A 22,051-nucleotide genomic window follows, 5' to 3' on the forward strand; every position below is an offset into this window, starting at 1 on the left:
AAGTATATTATCGTGTTGATCAATTTTCTGTGTGACCTTCTTGGTTGATATTCTAGATAAGGAATAAAAAAAAAAAACTGTACAAAAATGGGTTTCACTTAGACAGAGTATAGCTTTATTAAAGTCAAACTTCAGGCATGTCTGAACTCCTCAAATCCAACTTTAGAATGGAAAAACGGAATCAATATTCTCAAATAAAAAGACAGTCATGTACAAAAGGTTGTCCCAACAGTCACACACATTTAGAAGCAGAATTGTACAGGCAATAGCACAGCACAGTAACATGATCCTATGCAAGTTCAATGCAAAGTATGCTATTTACAAATCTTCACTAATATGCAATATGCAGTAACACAGATGGAACGGTAAGAAAGTTTGTTATTTGTGTAAATCAACATTTGAATGATGAAAGGAATCCCTGCTTTGCATCCCTTCTCAACATTTCTTCCTTTTCCAACTTGGTTTTCCGTCCCCCTGTGAGGGCTTAAGGACAAGGTAATGCAACTGAGTGGAGGCCACTGAAGCCTTTACGACTGCAATTCCTGTACAAATAAACTTGACTCAAAACACAGAGTGACATGACCCCAGTAAGAATGACTTTAAGCAATTCTAATGTAAAAAAAGAAGGTGTGTTCTTATTAATTATTATTTCATCCGACTTATTTTCCTCTAAAGGACATGTCAATCCACATTTTTATGGCAACCAGCAAAATTGCACAAAAAGAAAAGTAAGACGTCACAATAAACAGAAACATACAATTAAGACATAAGGGCTATGTTCTCTTCAATTGAGTTGGCAGAAAATGGCAATATTCAAGACATAATAAAAATAAAACGTACCCTTCCATGAGAACATGCTTTTCTCTTGAAGAATGTGGCCACAACACGGTAATCGACTCACTTAACTCAAATGTACTTTTGATAGCAAAAATATCAAATAATGCTTTAACACTGCAATGCACCATTTAGGCATACGAAATGTAAATGCTGTAACAGTTGTGAGGGGCAAAACAAAAATGTCAACACACAAATATATTCAAGTGGTTTGGAGGTGCAACAGTAAGAACCGTTGTTCAGAATTTTTCTACAAAGTTGAAAAACAAAAGTCCAACGAATATAAAAATAAAGAATAGGAATTGTGTAATATTTGTGTCAATGGAATACAGTTTGATATGGAGTGAAAGTGTTTTAACATAAGGGCAAATCAAAACATTATTTTACGTTATATCATTCCAAAACTTCTTACTTGTTATTCTCCACCCAAAAACTCTTACAGGTCTTTCAAGGTTTGATTCTGTGGAATGTATACATGTTTATTTACATGTAAAAAAGATAATAAATACAAAATGTTATTGTCAAATAAAGAGGAAAGGTAATTTTTGTTTGGGAATTTTGCACTGCTGGGATATTTAAAGTTGCTAAGGTGTTGCACCTATTTGAGCATGTCCTGTATATACTACAGCAGAAGATGGATTGTCCTACTTCCAAAATCCACTTATTATCCACAAAAGGAATATACCACCATTCTCAGAACGCCAACTTGAGCTAGCTGAATGATTCTTTACAAAAAACAAAAAAGAAGTTGGTTTAGACGTTCAATGTTATACACACAGTACTTTCATGTATGCATTCAACTAGTGAAGAAAAAAAAGTAAAATATATTTATATATATGTATTGTAAAATATATAACAAGAGACTGACCCCACTCAACCCTCTAGCGCTGAATGGTTGATACCGATTGGTTTGGGAGCAAAATCTAAAAACTTAACACAAATAATCACATACCATAAAGAAATCACAAGCAGTATTGGGCCTAGACACAGGGCAGGGCAGATTTTGAAAAGGCTTGTTATGGCTGAACCCACTCCGAAATAGGGGCACTGTCAGGTAACTCATGTTACAGTTTCATAAGTGGCTGCTATGACCGAAAGGGGAACATCACATGTAAAAACATATATAGCAAGTGATGACATTTTTTTTTAACCTATTTCCCCCCCCCCCATTTAATTCAGTCTTATTTTTACAAGAACTTTGTGGCAAGGGAATAACACTTCAGTTTGAAACCAAAAGCTGACCGATAAAAGCAATGATGTGCTAAAAATGACAAACATGGATTTGACAAATGAACCATTAAAAACACTGTACATATGTTTGTGATTTATTTTGTACAATATAATGAACTGCTGTATAACATCATGTCTCCTACTCGATAGAAAAACAACAAATTTAGCTGGGAGAATGCACTCATGGACTATGAGAATAACACATCCCACCAAGGGAGACAGTGATATATGGGATTCATCTGCGCCGAACGTCTCACTCGAGTCCGCCCGCGCTGTCTTATAAAAACAGGCTGCGTAGCTAGGCTGGCAGTATCCAATTAATGTCAACATCAGGGTTGGGACCCATTTCTGATCACCGGGACCTGACGAGCACGCGCTTGATAACGACCAAGAGAATGGAGTCACAACACAGTTTCAACGTCACTACAGAAGCGGAGGTATTGTTTTTTCTTTTTGTGTTTTTTTTTTTTTTTTTTTTAACATTTACACGTCATATGTTTGTTTATATACACTTCTGTAGATGCATGACCTACCTAAAAATTGTGTAGCGATAAGCCGAGTGAAAGTGCTTCAGGAAGGTTTGGCAAAAAAAAACGAAGAAAGGAAAAAAACTAACAAAAAGCATCAGTGGCCACAGTACACGACAATACTAAAAATGAACTGCGTCCGGGCAGTAGTTATCACAGCCCAAAGTCAAACCTTAAGGCTGATGTACAATACTTAAAACAGCACCAGTGATCACAACCCGTACCCCCTCTGTCCATCGTCTGAATAGGAAAAGAAGGTGAAATCGGACACGACTTGGTCCTTACTCTGTCTGCTGGCGGTTTGACTCTCTGCTGCTCGGAGCCAGCAATTTATGTTCACAATGGTGAGTGATACTGGCGATATGAAAATAAATCACAAGTACTTTTTGCAATTTGATTCCATGACACGATATACCATTATAATTCACCGTATTTAGGACTAAATTCCACAAGGAGGTCTGCGTAATGTTTAACACCGAAACAAACAAACAAACATAATACACCACTCGCCAAGATTGGAGTGAGAGAATCTGTCTGTAAACATTAACAAACATATATACTGTATATATAATTAGTCAATTTACTCATAAGTATATTAAAACCATGTCTTAAGGAAGGTTGGAATGTAGTGTGGTCCTGATAAATTGCACGAGTGTCATTTGGCCCTCCTTTTTTTTTTTCTTTTTAAAGAAGAGATGTACAGAATGAGCTGAAGCCATGACCCGTGGGAGTGTTGACTGGGGGTCTCCGCGTGGTCTCCGGGGTCCACCAGTGTGCAGTGACCACCACTCACAGCGAGTAAACAGGGGACGAAAGAAGGAACAACAAATCCACCAACCTTTGCCCCTCATCGCTCTCTTCTTCAAAGGGACGGCTGCCGACAACGTAATAACACCTAAAATGCCCACCGCTGAGAAAAACAAAAAAGGTAAAACGACTAACATAAGAAGGTAGAAGTAGTTGTTGGTTTGGGCCGTGTGCCGGACATGGAGGGACTGTCCAGGGTCAAACGGCAACCCGCTCCCCTTAAATGAGGATGATGAAGATGACGACGATGCATCAACTCCTACCAACAGAGGTGCGGTGTAGTACCCCCCTCCGACCTTTCTCACCTCTGCTCGGTGGCTGTGGTACTGGTCACAGAGAACTGCACCCCCTGTAGCCTCATCAGCAGATGGAGGCTGCAGGGGGCCCCATGAGGCCCCTACCACCAGGCGTGCAGGGGACAACCGGGGATATTGAGGTATGGGTGGGACTGCAATGTCACTCTGCAGCCAGCAGGCTCGACTCCTCCTCCTCTTCGTCCTCCTCCTCCTCTTCTTCCTCCTCCTCCACTTCCTCCACCTCTTCTTCCTCCTCCTCCTCCTCCTCCTCCTCCTCCAACTCCTCCTCCTCCTCCTCGCCTGGAGGTTCCTCCTTTACCCGGACGGGGCTCAGGCTGGGGCTGGAGGGCTGGGCGGAGGCGGGCTCAGAGCCCAGGGGGCTGGAGGGGTTGTGATTGGAGCAGCAGGGCCGCCCGTCCAGGGAGGAGGGGGTGAGGGCCCCCGCCTCGTGGTCGCCGCAGAAGGAGCGGGGGCAGAAGTCACAGAGGGAGGAGGCGGGGCTTCCGCACACGCTGCAGTCGTGCCACGGGCACTCCCAGCGACCTGCCCAGAGAGAGCGAGAGCGAGAGCGAGAGCGAGAGCGAGAGAGAGAGAATGTAAGAGAAACGAGAGATTAAGAGCTATTGATTAACGAAAAGGCAGAGAAATCATAAAATCCTAGATTTCTCGGAATCAGCACACACACACACCAAAAATCGCCCTGCTGATCTTCACTGAGACTTTTGGTGTACTGTATTCAGGAAGACCCATCACGGGCCACTTCACCTACCAACACAAACTGTGTACAGAACGCTTTTCCGTTACCATAAGGAGGCTTGTTGAGGTTCAGACACAGGAGGTGGTACGCTTTGGGGGCAGTCCTTCCGGTCGCACATGACCAGCTCGCCGCCGTCGCCGCAGCAGAAGCAGAAGTACTCGTGGGTGGTGCTTGCCCTCTGGCAGCAGCCGCCGCCTCTTGGGCTTCAGCTTGGCGTTGCGGGCCTTCTCCTCCTTCTCCATGACCACAGCGCTCTGGGGAGACATGAGGCCGGTCGAACAGGGTTAAACATCAGGCTGGACGGCCGGCTACTGCCGCTGGGAATGAACCGTGTGGTGTGGCGCTCCGCTCCCCCCCCCCACCGTGGCTGGACCCCGAGGAACCCGGAGCAGTTGTCGGCACCGCAGTGGCAGGAGGTTCTTCGGTTGCCCACACAGTACATGTTGTAGTTTGAACGTCAGCTCCGTGCCTGAGGGAGGAAGGTTGAGAAATCTTCGTTTAAATCAGGACTTGGGTTTGAATAGTCAGTCAATCAGTGTGTGTACTTGATTGCGTTTGTGAAATACACATTAGGTGACTTCACCAGACTGAAGATAAGCCACATTCTGATTGTTTTTTCCTGTTTTAAACGGTGATCAAAGCTCCACTATCTCACCTGCTTCAATGTCGCAGAGGGTGAAGATCCCTATGCACACGTCCCCGTTGACGGTCCACTTCTGGGTCTCACAGTTGGGGCTGCAGCTGTGGGTTCACAAAGCGGGAGGAGTTCCCTCTGGGCCCTGCATCGATGACGCGATCCTGGGTGGAAGGAATCGAGGACTCTTAGCAGAGCAACGGGGGGACATATTCTCATAGAACTGGGTCGTCTGCGGCAGGAGGTTACCTTCGTGAGAGTGAGCATGTAGAAGTCGGTGACGTGGTTTTCATGGGCGTGTTTGATTCGTTGCTGGCACTCCTCCGCGTCTATCACCTCGCCAACGTATTCTGTCACAAAGTCACCCTGGGGAAGATAAAAAACGTTTTCTGGTTCAATGTAAATTCCGCCCGGATTTCTGAACATTTAACAAACTTTGACAAGAAATGGGCTAAGACTTCAAATAGAGTTGAATTTGGTATTGCAATAGGAATGAATAATCTGAAAAGAAACCCATCTACATAACCCCAGATTACGACTGAATTGGAAAATATTAACGACACGCAAAGCATAGCACACATTCTCCCGGTTATCCCATTGCAAAAAAAAACAATAAAATGAACAGCTCGAAATTAACCCTTCATTAAACAGCCGTGACACATTTAAGCATGAACATTTTAAATAATGCATATTGCCACCATTTTGTTCCCCCATCCCTGATGGACAAGATAAAGTCTGGGAGTCTGAGGCCAGGAGAACAAGAAGAAGTCTAGGAGACTCAAGCTGGGGGGGACAGGATCAGTGTGAGGACTGGGTGGAGGCTCACCTTCCTGAGAGCCTGGGTGGTCCGCAGCCCCCAGCCGCGGCCGTCTGTCTTAAACAGCTCCGTCTCGGCACACAGGTGCTTTGAGAAGCACTGGTTCTCACAGTTCTCCCCGGCTGGACACACCTGTTAATCAGAGGAGAGACAACCAAAAAAAAGCATTAGTAAAGCTGCGATGTAGCGAGGCTCCTTAAACGTGATGCTAAGCCAGCAGTAAGCAACATGTTTGAGTCATATCTCTCGTTTGGCACTGCTAGATTAAAGCGTAAATGTATAGATAGATCAACCATACTAGTCCTACCCAGTGGAAACTCAACCACCTGGAAGGCCGATCTTCCCATCATTCATCGGGGAGCAAGTCACACCGAAGATGTCATTGAAGGGTAGAAACACCAGACGCATAATGGGCCTCATTCACATCGGGGCTACCTTGGTCCGAAACGTGAGGTAGGTGGAGGAACTGAAAGCCACATTCCGCATTCAGTTCCCCCCGTTCAGATAGTGTTTAGAACCGAGATGGACCCGGGAAGTGCCCATGGCAGCCAGAAGCAGACAGACCTGGGGATGGCACTCGTACTGCAGCATGCGGTTGAGGCATTGGGAGTCCAGGTTGCATGGATGCTCGTCTGCAGGCTTGCAGTTGCATCGTGGGATTTCCGAGAGGTCGGCCAGGTGCACTTGCACTTTCCCCATGGGCTTGTTGGACTGCAACGGGGGGAAACGACAACAAAAACATTAGGCGTCATCATAGTGGCGGGGTGGTTGCTCTGCCGTTCTGCCACCAGCGTAAAAGCGGCTGGATTTAAGCGCTCATCATCGCATCATAGCAACTATATAATGTCTCCCAATATATAGAGATCTATAAAAGTGTTCTAAGCTCTAGTACTATGATAAACTTACAGGATGTGGCCGTTTAATAATAAATTAGAAGGAAATCCCTTCGGAGGGCTTAGGGATAGGGAGGGTGTCTTAGGCTGCATGCTTGGGAAGCCTTTTGAGACAGTATCAGTGATCAAGGGTTTGACGACTGAAACTGCCATGACAATACACAGAGGTGGCGTTACCTTGATTAATTTGTAGGGCGGAGGTTTGCGCGAGTTGCGTTCCTGCTCCAGGGCCTCCCTGCTCTCCCTCTGGGCCCTGAGCTCCTGGAAACGCCGGGCCGCCTCTTCCAGTGCTGAAACGAGGCAAACCGTCTCAAACACAGACCCAGGCCCGCGCATTCACCCAAACAGTGACCAGAGTGCAGGTCCACGTCGCGGCCGGTCGTGCTCCGAATACCTTTCTTGAAGGTTTTGTTGACGTTGATCTGGCCCGTAGCAAAGTTCTTGTCGTTCTCCACGTAAGGGAAGACGCGCCCTTGGTTGATCCAGTAGTAGTCATGTGAACCGAAGAAGAAGACGGGGAAGTCCGCCGATGTCGTGGCGGAGGCTCTGGGATGTTGGACGGCAACCAGGCGAGGGTTGCAGATTTCCGCTGGCCACCACCTGCAGCCGAGAGGCAGAGAAACATCACAATGGAGAAGTCATGTTGCCTGAGGAAACTCAGATGAAGACATTAGAAGGGGAAGAAGAATGGTACAGGAGAATCACGTAGAATCAGAGACTCCTGTGGCACAGTAGACTTTTCTCCGATTTTTCTGGTCACGGCACATCTTGGAACATGATTCTAGAATTGGCTGTTGAAAGTGAATTCCTGCATGCCTAAGGCATCTGGTCCACTGATCAACTAGGGGGTCCAACAGGGATACACCAAGGAGAAGGGCACACAAATCAAATCATTGACCACTTGTTCTTTCTTTATAAAAATTGAATTTTGTGCAATCTGAAGGCTATTACATCTGCAATTTCGCAAATTTGAATAAAGTGTGAGACATCCGTCTCTGTTTTTCCAACTCCAGCTCACCTGACCCAAACAATCTATTTGTAGCTTACCTGTAGTTCCCCAGCTTGACCCAGACGATCTGTTTGTAACGCGGCTTCTTCCCCGCTCGACAGTCGCTGCAAGACCACGCCCCCTCGGGCATCTCCACCTCCAGACACTCGGGGTGAAAGGAGGCGGGGCAAGAGTCGCAGCACAGCAGCTTGCCTCCTGCATGTGTAGGTGCATTGTTGGAAATGAGTGTCCAAAGAGAGAGGTAGCATGGGATTAGCCCCTGAACCTTTAAAACATGGTCATACTCTGAATCTCATTTGTAGACATGCCTACGTTGTGTTTTAATTAAAATGATAAAAAGATCAATAAAAAATTATCACAAATTAAGGATGTTTTGTAAACACGCCATTATAATCTACAGTTAAAGAATTTAGCAATTTAAAACAAATAGTTAATTGAATAAAAAGTGCAAAAAGGAACAAAGAAAACCTGATGTTTTTGTTTTTGTGAGGCAGACTATATTGAAAAACAACCAAATGTGATTCAGAGTCATGTACCAATACCGTTCAACCGTCAGTACATGCAATAGAACAGGATTGAAGCAGGTTAACCACGAATCATTAGAGTTATGTTCAAAATAAGCATTTTGGAAAAAGCTGCCATGCAGCACAGTAAAGCAGCTTTTCCCATAAACCAGCGACATAGACCTTGCGTTGACCGGCTTGCATGGAATCACATTTCAAACAATCTCCATTACTCCAAAAAGTCATTCTCCATTTTTATTAAGAACTGAATTTGCAACAATGGATGTTTCAATTTCACTAATTGACATTTTGAGGGAGTGAATGTTGATTTCACAGATTTTGGTTGTGAACAGGTAGTGTATTCCATCCAAGAGAGGTCGTGGCTTAAAGACATGGACGGAACCAAGATATTCCCTAGGCCTATTTGCAGTCAGCATTACAGACAGGATTGAGGCAAGACCCTTTCAATGTAAGCATGGCAGAAGCAGCAAAGTAGCATCCCTCCTGCAGCGACTGGCCCCACGAACCAAAGAGAGGACCAGTTATACCTGCAATCAGTCTCAACAATGCCACAAAGCAGGCCGCTGGCCAAGACATTGCTCTTATAGTCTAAAAATAAGTAAGCAGTCGTGCTCTAGTACTTCCAATGTAACCGCTTAATATGTTTACATAAGTTGTTGCACCAATAATGCACCATATCAAATCTAAATATATCTACAATGAATGAATGAAATACCGGCCTCGTATAATCATAAAAAATACCTTTACAAAAAAACTTAAAATTTCAATAGTATACATTTCTAAAAGTAATCTATTCCTAAGAATAAAGAACGTGGTGGATAAAGGGTTGCCACAAAAGGTTGAAATAAAAACCATCCTTCCAAATGCACCACCACCACAAGCCAGCATGTATTCCCATATTCCCCTCTTCATTAAGTCATAAGCACCCCACAGCAGAACCAAACTCAAGCACAAGGTTATATAACACATGGGTTAGAGGTCAAGGGGAAAATTAGCCTAATGTTATTTTGCAACGCTTTTGTGTTAGGAGCGAGCCGCAGCGTACCCAGATAGTTCATGGACGAGGCACCTCAAGGCATTGATATGAAAGATGCAACAAAAGGGTAAATTAAAACCAAACGAAAACGTGTGAGCAGGCACGAGCACAACACAAACCAGTGGGAAAAGAAGGAGAAAAGGAAAAAAAGTGTTCCGTTACCTTTCCCAACATTCTTTTTGGTAGCTGACGAAGGAGAGGGAATCATAGGTAATTTCAACTCAGCACGATTTGACTCAGTCAGAAGGTAGTGGGACTTATAGGCATATGAACTTAATATGTTGTCAGTAAGGTCCTGCACTAACAGCCCTACACAAGACACACAGGAAGAGATGGGAGTGAGCTGAAGTAAATTTAACTATGGTAACCAAGATTGCACAGGATAGATGGAGGGGAGAGAGAGTGAGAGAGAGAGAGAGAGAGAGAGAGAGAGGGAGGGAGAGAGAGAGAGAGGAAGAGAGAGATAAACACAAACACTCACACTCATTGTTAGATTAAAAACAAGTAAATTCTCCCTAATGGGTTCAACTAAACATACATGCATACATACGTACACAGTGGCCTATACGTGCACTCGTCCGAACAGACGTTGCACAACTAAAACTAAATAAACAGAAATCTATTCTTTTCCTGTTTTACATTGCTCAGATCGTTGTCAGGACAACAACAGACCCAGTTAAGATCAGCGATTCGCGGGCTATTCAAATTGGGCCCTCCGATCATCCTTATCGTGAGTAGCACGATGGAACACAAACGTTACATTACACAACAACAATGCTTGTAACGGGTAACATATGGCGTTATACATACAATGTGATCATATATACATGTATATATATATAGAGAGATATATACACAATGAAATATAAGGAAGCTCTCAATGGATTTACTTATCCATCGCTTATGAAGTGGCGCAAAGGGATTGCAACTAGTTGCTGTATCGATAGACGACCGCGATGCTTGAATAACTTTTTGGGCTCCTTCATCCTTCACAGAAAACCAATTAACAGTAGAGTAAAAGCCCCTCCCGAGGACATTACAACTCTGACCAGCGGGATAACTGGTATGAGGAGTAGTGTCGTCCCACCAACACCCCTTTAATCCCTGCTCCATTTCAGTACACCAGATTATCCAATCGAAAGTATTTGTGTGCGAGGTAGAGAGAGGGGGGGGGGGGGGGGGGGGGGGAGGGAGGGGGGGGAGCTGGCGTTCGCCTTTCCCCCGTGGCGTGGTGGCGTGCGTTGCGTGGATTACCTCGGGCGCACAGGAAACACCAGCCCACGTTGACGGGGGAGGAGGGCAGGCCGTTCCTCTTGGTGGCGGCGTGCCCGCTGCAGATCATGAGGTGGTGGGTGAGGCCCACGCTGCCGGCCGCCACACAGCCGTCGCCCGCGTGGTACGCCACCGGACAGCGGAGGCAGCGCATCATGCGCCCTGGAGGGAGGGGGTTCATCATCATCGTCAAAATCATCGTCATCGTCATCATCGTCATCATCATCTTCATCATCACCAACAATGGAGTACCATCAAGCTCTGCTCTCCAATGATACACCATCCTACCCAATCAGAATGAATGCATCTATCCCATTATAGAGCATCCTTCTCGCCTGCTGATTGCATTGCAGGGCAGACTGCTTTCAAACTCTTCAGTTTCTGAAGAAAGAAAGGGTGACATAAAGTCGCCATAACCGTTCGACTCAATGTGTTTTTCGCTTCACATGCACGTTACGCAAGTGCTGCATATTGTGGCTCTAATTGTATCGTACATCCGCTGTTTAGGCCTAATTTATAGATTCTTGTTGACATCCCCCCCTGTGGTTGCTAAGCGTTGCCTCAGTACCTTTGCTGGCTTTCTCCAGGTCTCTCTCCAGGCAACAGGTGAAGCAGGTGTGCTGCGGGCAGCAGAATCCCCCCCCCGCGACGGCGGTGGCGCCGGGGAGTTTCCACACACACTCCTTGTGGTAGAAGCAGCCGCATCCCGGCATGGAGCAGCGGGTCACTTCCTGTCCCGACATCTTACAGCTAAAGCACGAATGATTACCTAGAGGGGAGAGATAACAAGAAGACGGAGGAGGAGAGATAAAGAGGAGCACGGAGGTGTTTCGGATTGCGCGGGGGCACCGCACCATGGTTTGAGAGGAAGAAGAAAACAGGGGGTCGGGTTCTCTCACCGTTCTTGCACTCCGAGCAGGTGAACTTGTTGTCCACTAGGGCGGTCAGGCCAAGACACTCGAGGTGAAAATGTCTGCTGCAGTCTCCCTCGCAGACCACCAAACCCTCGCCAAACACCTCACAAATCTACACAAACACACACACACATACCAAGGTAATGACACATTTGCTCTGCATACACTTGCACTCAGGAACAACAGGCACACAAACTAACAGCAATCAGCTCACCTGGCACACAGTGTCCTTCTTCCCCGAAGTGCTGGTCTGCTGGGACATGTTAGAATCCACGGACTGCGTGTCAGATGCATCTGCGTCTGCCGCTGCGGGACTGTCCAGGCCCTTCCCGAACAAGCCCTGGGGGACGCCGTGAGAGATCAGTGTGTGAGGAAGCGTTTTTTTATTTTATTTCATTCATCAGCTTTACAGTTAGAACCCGTTGGAGAGGATTTTCAAATCGCATGGTGACACCCACCTGGGGATCGTTGAGGCCTCTGGAGTCCGAGTCCGAGGTGTCTCTGTACTGAGACGAAGCCATCTCCACGTCTGTGGAGGCCCTGCTCCGCTTCTTCAAAGGCTTGCAGGCGTCTGAGATCTCACTGGCTCCTGGTATATCGCACGAAACGTTGGAGGATTATGCAAAACGGTGACAACAGCAGCACAGCTGTCTATACGAAATGCATGTGTTACCTACCTTTTTGGGAACCCGTTCTCAAAGTAGTCTCGGGGGCAAGCTCAGCCTGTGATTAGTGGAAAAGGCAGACATTTTGATTTCAATGTTGCTGCAGTGGTAGTGAGTTGAGCATGGGTTTCTTGTGGTCTTGAACAATTATTTGATGTCATAGAGTATATAAATCCTTGTATATACATCTGTAATTAACAAAAGGATTTCTGAAAAGGTATTCATAGAAAGGAATTTGTTTTTTTACATTAATCTATCTATATTTGTTCTTTTCTCTGAAGTTTTCCCCCTTGCGATAGGCTATCAATGTGGCTTTCAATCAGTTTCCCCAGACATAATTATGTCTAGGGAACTTTCTTATAACAGATGACAACTTTTGCATGCTAATGCTGCTCACATTCAGGCTAAAGATACCTGATAAATCCAGTCAATATTGCAATAAAAATGTGGCCTAAGTAGATGCACACACATCCACAATGTTGATTCAGTCATTTTCAGGGTTGCATTTGAAGTTCAATAGCAATGAAATAACCCATTGCCCCTACCCTTGCTTTTGATTTTCATGTTTATAAATAATTTGAGTGAAAACAAATAAATCATCATACAAGCATAAGCAATACACAATATCCAACTAAAAGTGGGAGCGCCAAGGCAAATGCTAGCTCAGACTGGCTTTGAAGATTCACTATGATCCATATTCATAGTTCCTCCGGTATGTATTGGAACAACATTGAAGTATTGGTACCTGTTCCTTTTTGGTTTTCTTCTTTGGGACCGGATCCCCGCCCCGCTCCGACTCCGACCGGCTCCGGATGGAGCGTCGTTGCTGCTTCCTCTCTTGAGAACCTAAAAAGAGAACTACGTGAAACAGAAGGCTCCTCATCAATATCTGAACACTTCCCTGTGTGTCTCCCTTGAGAGCACGCTCGGTTTCTGTGGTTGAACATTTTAAACCTAACAAAGTTATCACAAATGTTTTTTTGTCCTTACTTTATACCTATTTTCTACATAATCACGAAATGACTTGTCGTTATGGGGAGAAAATCGAAATATTGGCTTAGTCCGATGATGATGTGATATAATTATTAAGACGCATGTATACACCTTAGTCCGACTAAAATCGAATTGAATCGGTTTACTCATAGTCGGATTAAGACCCCTAGATTATTCGATTGATACTCGCATTAAGTGTGCATGCATACGGTCAATTCGATTGGAATCGGATTTAGCCCCTATAAGAACTGTATCATCAGCATGCATTCAGTACATGCCAGCTTCTGTTACGAGAGTAGCGTATGTGTGTGCGCAAGAATGTCAGTGTGTGTGCGTGAGTGACTTCAGCGAGTGAGTGGATGAGCGAGGAGAGCGAGCGGTTGCTTGGGTTAGTTTAGTGAATGAACGAGTCTGGTTGTGTCCGTGCAAACGTGTACTGTTAAGTTAGTTGAACTACGAATTAAGTACCCAGCCTGTCAATAATCGGTGGCCGCTTAATTCCGACCTATAAGCAGACCAAGTGCCGGTCAAAGTGAAGGGTGTCACCCCCGAGAGAACATCGACCCTGGAGGGAACGTCTCTCCTGTACTCTTCGACTACAGTCTGGGAGACGACAGCAGGAAAGGTGTAACACCTCGATTTCATTTTTTTTCTTTTCTGACATTCTGAATCTTAAAGACTGTGTCGGGTTCTCCGACTCTGGTACTTCAGAAACAAGTAGGCCTAAAGACTCGTGGTGGGGGTTATCACGGCCATGGTGGAGAAGGAATTGGGGGAAAGGAACTTTTGCTTTGACTCTCTGAAGTCCAGATTGAAACGCGACATGGAGGAGAAAGGGTTTGTTGCCGAATGCGGGCTCCCGGAGGAGCTGCTCCGCCACCGCCGGAGGAGTCTGCATACGACTGGGAGGTCGGAACAATGGAGCGTCGGAGAAATGACATGGACCCGAAATGGACTGACAGCCGTCTACTGAAAACCTCTTTCTCAAAGGCCGCCTGAGTTTGTTGTTGGTAGTGACGTAAAGAGGTCAACCAGTGGCTCTATTACCACTAGTTGAAATGGGTACAGCGCCACCTATCGTACCGCGCTATGAAATGCTTCGGCCAATGAATCGATTTTCTCACCACCATGTATACTCGGAGTGTTTGAAACTGACAAGACAAACCCCTGATGCATTGTGATTTACAAGGATGAGATGATCAACTCTGATTAAGGGCAGGAGAACATTAGCAAAAGGTCTAGTGGATAAGATACAATGACCGTGGTAAGAGTTTTCAGCCTCTCTGAGAGAGACCAGTCATACAGGTCAGAATATAATCTTTTTGAGGCATATGCGCTATACTTTTAGCTTTGAAAGTTGTCTGAAATTTGTATTTCCTTGTCACTGTTGTGCTGATTGTAAACAGGTGGTTTTAAAAAAAAAAAAAGGGGGGGGGGATTAAAATCCACTTACATTATTTTGTGTAATTTTACAAACTTATTTTTTTTAGGAGAAAAGTGCAGGAGTGGTAAAAACTTAAATGTTAGAGGAATAACGTCTCAGAAAAGAGGGTATAGAAAGCAAAGAAATGGATGAGATCAAATTGAATACCGGTAACATGACTCAGTTTCCAAACATTGTTCAGTTTTATATATTTTGCAGAACTTTCCTTCCATGCTGTGTTTCCATGTTGTTTTGCTACATTTTCATTTTCTTTAGCTGGCTGATTTGGTGCCTTAACTGTTTGGTTAGCTCGAGGTATAACTGGTTAAATACATTTGAATTAGATGCATACTCTTAAGACTGTATGTGTTGCCAGGTAGCGGTCATGATTATGATTGATTCAATTTGAGTTTAGACATGTCTTAATATAGTGGAATTCAATCTCAATATATTCAGTATGAATTAACAGTTGACAGGTGCTGATCAATCCCAATGAGGATCCTGTCAACGTTGCTGACATTGTTGGTTGATGTCATCCTATAGTGCAATGTTATGTTGGGGGAACTCTATTTGAAAAGATATAACCCTTTTTGACATTTTTGGATTGGTTATACATGTTTGATACGTGCTCATATTAACCTATAACAGGTAAAATAAACTTGCCTCCATTAGATCTTTGTAAACATGTACATACAGTTAACATACATACTATTAAATGCATGATGATAGTAATTGCTACATTATAGACGATACGAAAGGAATGGTGCATGGGTGTGGGTTGGATTTGAGTCGAGTTGCATTAAGTACTGTATTTGCATGCGGTTTGAAACACCATTGACAAAACAGATCACTTTTGAGTGGGCTTACTATCCATCTAATTTGATCTTGGTTCACCTCTCCCTATCTTTCATTGTGCTCTTTCTTTTTGACCGGGGGAAAGGCTGATGACCAGAATGGCCCTAAGAGGGAGTGTTGGATGGCTGACAACAGAAACTCCTGGAGACCCCCTAGCTTGCGAGGCAGTTTGATTTGCATGATATGATCACACGACAATCGATCTAGCCAGGCATTAATGAGCATCCTATGAGGAAGTAAGTACTCCGAGAGATAGGAGATGGATGGTGATAGATGGCCCCCCTGTCAAGTCAGTTTTTTTTTAGTGCATGCCATTTTCTGAAAAGTTTCAAAGGACGGCGTCGAAAATGGTTCTGGTAGAAAACCCATGACGATCCAGAGACTTTAGAGATTAGACCTATCAGAGAGACCAAGAGACCAGGAGGCCAAACGGAACCATGCAGCCAAAATCCACAGCAGACAGACCAAACAGAAACTGAAGAATCATAGCCCATGGATGACCCGGCCTATGCATGACCCCTTAACGGATGTACCGTCGCACATAACATCCCTTAGGGGTCATCATTAAGGGTCATGTGCCACCAATCACTACGGACGATTTCACAAAACGTCCCTTGTCATCAGAACCATGTGACATTTTCCTCTACAACCTGGTTCTCTACGTTAACGGTCAGAGAAAATATCGCTTTCAAAACCGAAAACACACCATATATCCTATGGTGTACTACCACAGGACGTCTGGAGTAGGACTCTACTACCAGGATGCTCAGACATGCATACACTCCCTCTCTCTTATATGCACACACACACACACACACACACACACACACACACACACACACACACACACACACACACACACACACACACACACACACACACACACACACACACACACACACACACACACACACGACTAATTTTAAATGTATTTTTTTATTTAGAATTTGTACTATTTACAATGTGTAAGTATTCATTTTTTCAAGTCCTCTAGCAATACCAACTCTGTTACACCTCTCAAGGTTAGTTTCTTTTTCGCATTAGTTTTCCCCCCCATGGCTAAAAGGGTTAATAACGGGTTAACATGTTTTATAACATGTCTGTTTCTAAAATATTTACACACAATGAAAACATTAGAGTTATCATACATTTCATTTTTTAAATATATATAGATATAATTTAGACCTACTCTACTTAGGGTTAATTTATGACCATTACTGTTCACACAATTAATTTTCCAATTATGACTTCTTTCAATCTGCAAAAGTGTTGATCTTAAGATCTAAAAGGGAGGAAATGTCATGTAAAAATGTATTCTATATATATTATCACGTATAATGTGGTGGTTCATAAAGAAACTGGTTCATAACAAACATTTAATTTTTATGATAACCCCTCTTTGGTTAGTTTTTCCTTCTATTCTTAGTTTGTGCCTACAATGTGACCATGAACATTCGTTCTCTCATGAAGATGCTTGTTTAATGCTCCCAGTGTGTCTTTCCTTGATCATGCTCCACTAAAATCAAATACTATGCGGGCAAGAAGTGTCCTAAAATAAATAATTTTTCCATCAGTTTCAAATTTCACAAAACAAGTTTTCTTCAAATTCATTTAAGCTGCAAAACGCAGATTTGTTTTCCTTGAACCAAAGGATTGACATTACCCCTGGTTTCTACCCCATAATACATCTAACATGACTTCAAAAGAAATTCTGCAAGGACTGCCTGTATGACTTTCATCAACGTCAAACACAAAATGCTTTTAGGTTTTGATACCTGGTGGACTGCTGTGGTGGGAGCCAGGAGATGAGGTGGGGTGCATACCTCCCTCCTCACTCCTCTGACTGGCAGGGGAGCCCCTCCTCTCCTCCCTGTCCTCCTCTGCTTCTTCAGCCTCTTCCTCCTCCTCTTCCTCCGGGCTTGGTTCAGGTTTAGCACCACAGTCCTGCTATGGAGACATCCAGAACGTCAGAAAATCTTGCCAAGCCTTTGGGAAATGATTCCGTTCCTATCGTGTCGTGTCGTGTCTGACGGTATTATGTCGGTTCTTATTCTGATCAGATGACTTCAAATCAAATGAGCTCAAATTCGTATTGATGTGAACTGAGGGGGAGGGGAAGGGACGGTGAAGGATAGGGCCGTTCTTTGAGTGACACAAAATAAAAAAAATAAAAAAGACTCAAAGTGCATCAAAAAACTCACTTTGTCTATCAAACATATGATTATGTTGGTTTGTCAATAAATGCAGCTGTGTGATTAATTAGGGATCGCAGTGTATGTGTGTGTGTGTGGGGGGGGGGGGGGGGGGGGGTTGTGGGGGGATGGGATGAAAAAAACGTCAAAAGAAGGAAAAACTTGCCCCGTTCACACGCACCTCCGGTGAACAATATCCCAGGTCGGGCTGCCGGACCTCCCCCTCCACTCGCTCCTCCTTCTCCTCCTCCTCCTCCTCCTCCTCTTCTCGCTCCCGCTTGGGCGAGGGTACCACCTTCCTCTGCAGGAGAGGCCAGTCACACTTGGTGATCTCCACGTTGAGCTTCTTCATGGTGATGGAGAGCGGCAGCAGCTTCCTGGCCGCCGCAGTCTTCCAGGCCCGGACGGGGGGAGGGGACTCCGGCCCGATCCCCGCCTCCGAGGCCGTCTCTGGGGTCTGGGAGCCGGCTGGGCTGGGGTCTGCCCTTTTGCCGCCCCTCTCTCCGTCCGAGGCCTGGGGGTTGGTGCCGTCGCTGGCGTTCTGGATGCTACACTGGCGGCGAGGCAGCTGCCGGCGTGGCTGCTGGGGCTGATGGGATTGCTGGGGCTGCTGGGACGGCGGCGGCGGCGGCGGCGGCTCTCTGGTGGGCGACGTGACTCCCGCCTCTTCCTTCTTGACGGCCGAGGCGGACCGCTGAGTCCGCTTCTCTGGTCTGGCAGGGGGGGGCTTCTTGGCGGGCGGGGGCTGGTTGGGGTCCGGGTCGACGTAGATGAAGGTGTAGTTGTCGATGCGCTCCTGCTTGGTCATGACGAAGGCGTCTTCGGCGTGGCCGACGCCCACCTCCCACTGGGCGCGCTCCCTCTGAGGGATGGGCTTCAGCAGCTGCATGGAAATAGGGGTCATATCTTACTGGGAGGGGCTATCATACGCCACCATCGGTCAGGCCTTTAGGTTTTCATTCACACCATTTGTAATGACACTTCTATTACCAGGATTAATAACTGTATTAATAAGTAACTGTTGTACCTTGTGTTTCTCTGCCAGGTTGTTGGTTTTCCGGAGTGTCTCGGCTTGTAGTTCTTCAAACTGGTGTTCCCCCTGGTAGATGACTATCCTCTTCTCGTGGATCCATGCTCGCTCGGCCACACTGCCAAAGAACTGCACATGATACTCCCTGTGACCTGCATCAGAACCAACACAGAGAAAGGTCAACAGGATGCAAACATACCGCTTTACAGTCTATGTACCATCCATTTCCCTGGAACCTATCTGATATACAGTATATATATAGAAGGCCAAAAGGTCCCAATGATGTCTAGTGCAAGGAAGTTATAAGGAATCGTCAGATGTGTAAAAATGTGTGTGGCATTACCTCTGGTGTTGATGCGTGTGTGTACTTTCATCTGGGGATCCGAGGAGACCATGCAGGGCCACCAGGGGTAGGTGCCCACCTTGGACCAGACCAGATCCCCAATGACAAACTCCTTACAGAACCCGGTTTCTTGAATCACAGAGGGATGATGGACCTTTGGAACCTAATAGGAGGAATTAAACAAAAACAAAAAAAATGAACATTCATTAATTTGTTAACATGTATTGAAATATAAATGAGCTTCTTAAGCTACACTTGCCTTCAGTGTCTTTGCCTCAGCTTTGATAACAGTCTTCTGAGGCCTCTCTGTCTGAGCCAGGGGTGGTTCTGTTGGCTGGAGCTGGACCTGGGTCTCTGTCTCCGTCACTGTCTGGTCTGTGGAACTTTCCTGGGGCTGGTCCAAGTCCAACCCCTCTTCCTTGACTTGTACCTGCAGCCTGGCACTCTTTTTCCTCTTCTCCTTCTTCCTCTCATTCCTGCGCTGCATTTGCGTCACCTGGTCTTTCTGCGTCTCTTCCTGAAGAAGGCAGCGGAAGAAACGGGTCAGGAAAGATGACAAATGTCGCTGTTTGATGCTACCTCATACAAAAGAGCATGCAGACTGAAAACCACTCGCACACGCTACCTGCAACTCCTGCAGCAGATCCCCGCACAGAGCCGACTCAAACAGCTCTTTGCCGTTCTGATACGTCTTAATGATCTTCAACTTGATCTCCGGGGAGTTGGTCTTCTTCAGCACCCCGCTGTGAGCCGTCGATGGGGTGTGGTGGGGTAGGCATGACGGGGCGCCGTCCACCAAGGAAGGGGGTGGAGTGGAGGGAGGCAGGAGTAAAGGAGGCGGGGGCGGGAGCGTGTGAGTCATAATGTGAGGGGTATGGGACAAATGATGCTGTGACGGGTGTGGTGGGGGGCTCTGGGTGTGTGGATGGGCGTGAGCTTGGAGATGCGGGAGGCTGGAGTGGTAAGGGAGCGTGTGAGGGTGATGGGAGTGGTGCAGGAGGTGCGGATGATGCGTGGGCAACGGTGGGGACACAGGAGACAACGGTCTCTCCTGGAGGCCGGGGCCTCGCAGCACCGTGCCCTCCCCTGACAGGAGGCCGTGCTCCCCGTAGCCCCTTATGGGTCCGTAGCCGTTGGCTGAGCCATTGGGGAACTGGGAGTACATGGAGAACTTGGTCTGGGGGTCAAACATGCCCAGGCCAGGGGGGTAACCGTTGGACACCTGGGGCATGTCCTCTGAGGCCGAGGGGGGGTAGGAGAACTCTGCTTCCAGGGCAGCGTCATAGGAAGGACCTCCATCCTCACCCGGGTCACTACCGGTGTCATAGGGGCCCTCCTGTCGGATGTTGGCTGAGTCAATTAGTTGAGGGGGTTGCTGAATTGTATTTCCCATGATCCCTTGCATGAAAGAAAAGGAGAAATCCATTGTTGTGCTCCTGCATCCTTAACTGTCTTTTTCTCTGACTGGACCTGCAAGATATAAAATGGCACAATTAAGAGGTGAAGAGACATTGAATGAATAGGTGGGTAGGATTTAAAGATGCTGCGATCAGCTTCTCCTAAAAGAATATGTCCCGGGGTAATTTCCTATCACACTATCAACATGATGGAATCAGATAGCGAAACATTAAAGTGACTTAGTGAGGGATAACTCATTGTGGTGAAAGAAAGAAAATAAGTTTTGCTTCATATCCCTCATTAAAAAAAAATCAGCATTCACATCACTCTTCTTTAACAGTAGGGTATTTTAGTAATAGTCTTGACAAAAAATAAACGATATGTTGAGCAGAAAGACAGTGTATGATACATTACAATCATACATTCATCTACAGATTATCCAATGTTTTTTTTCTAAAAGACGAAACTAATGTGATTTATATCCTTCTTGTGATTGGTCTATCAAAACAGTTAATTAAACGTGATGTGATCTGAGTGCACTTTATGAACAGATTGCCATGTCGCCTTCCTTCCATCGAATAACGGGAATGTAAACATATCCTAAAAGGTGTCGGCTAAGTGCACTATCTACCTGCATGTGCAATAATACTACTACTAAGCAATAATATATGTTTGGATCATTGTAGCGACTGTACAAAAACAACCCAGTCAGAATGTTGCACAGAAACGATTTTATACTGCGATGTTACTGGCTAGCCGACTGCTACCATGCATGATCGAGATTGTTTTTCCCACAAAAAAAACACAGTAACATTCCCCATGTCCTTGTGAGTTTAAAATGGTAATGAGGTGCTGGTGTATTCGGTTACGTGTCGAAATGGTTGGCGATTTATCTTCGATAGTAATACGAGACCAAACAAGATGAAAGGAAGCTAACGTTGGCTATGCTATATTGTTGCCAATATGGCTGCCTATACCCCTTTAAATCAAATTCTGTGCTGTGATAACACCTCCATCCCTGGTTCGACTAAACATGCTAAGGTTACTAAATACGACTCGATGGATAAATACATCCATTTGGGTCACGCGTGTATCATTGAACAAAAAGCAACACAGGGCACACACAAACGCACAGAGTCAGGATGTAGTAAAATAAAAAGGTGTCAATACCTTCAGCGTGTCCCATTCTAAACACATACACCAGGTGTCTCTTCCTCGTACAATCTGTATGAACCGTAAAAAAAATACAAAAAAACGGAGAATATTGACAGCGCGCAGGCCTCTCCGTTTGGCTTTATCGCTTTTCTGGAGGGGGGTTACGGTATGGTCGCTACCAAATCCTGCCGCTCGACTCTTCCTGAATCTGGTGGCTTGGCATTTCGCAGAGATCCTCGGTGGGGAAAATATGTACAACTCTCGCCCCCTATGTAGCCCTTCAAATATTCCAGCTCCCTCTTCCTCGGTGTAACAAAAGCACCCTGGCTTGGGCCTTGTCGGTCTCGAATCAGCACAGGCTCGACTGGAGGGGCCACCGACCACACGTCGGGATGTGTGGTTTTGGTCGAAATGTAATTCTTAATAAACGAAATTAAATGCCACTAG

General features: G+C 45.6%; 1 protein-coding gene across 1 annotated transcript; it reads right to left on the reverse strand.

Annotated features, from left to right (window-relative positions):
- Positions 1–88: 88 nt before the first annotated feature.
- nsd3 (nuclear receptor binding SET domain protein 3) lies at positions 89–22,039 on the reverse strand. The gene is given in 29 exon segments (XM_030359421.1): positions 89–4,237; positions 4,499–4,547; positions 4,549–4,617; positions 4,619–4,703; positions 4,814–4,902; positions 4,904–4,920; positions 5,107–5,197; positions 5,199–5,249; positions 5,335–5,451; positions 5,912–6,034; positions 6,467–6,613; positions 6,973–7,085; positions 7,190–7,395; positions 7,843–7,999; positions 9,527–9,673; positions 10,619–10,798; positions 11,205–11,405; positions 11,536–11,662; positions 11,765–11,890; positions 12,009–12,139; positions 12,228–12,273; positions 12,961–13,061; positions 17,262–17,433; positions 17,860–18,561; positions 18,706–18,860; positions 19,052–19,214; positions 19,311–19,568; positions 19,677–20,521; positions 21,620–22,039. Coding segments are annotated over 28 exon segments (5,007 nt in total). The 5' UTR covers positions 20,478–20,521; positions 21,620–22,039; the 3' UTR covers positions 89–3,854.
- Between the last annotated feature and the right edge of the window lie 12 nt (positions 22,040–22,051).

The sequence above is a fragment of the Gadus morhua genome, chromosome 6 (genome assembly GCF_902167405.1).
Source record: "Gadus morhua chromosome 6, gadMor3.0, whole genome shotgun sequence".
In the NCBI taxonomy this organism is placed as follows: Eukaryota; Metazoa; Chordata; class Actinopteri; order Gadiformes; family Gadidae; genus Gadus; species Gadus morhua.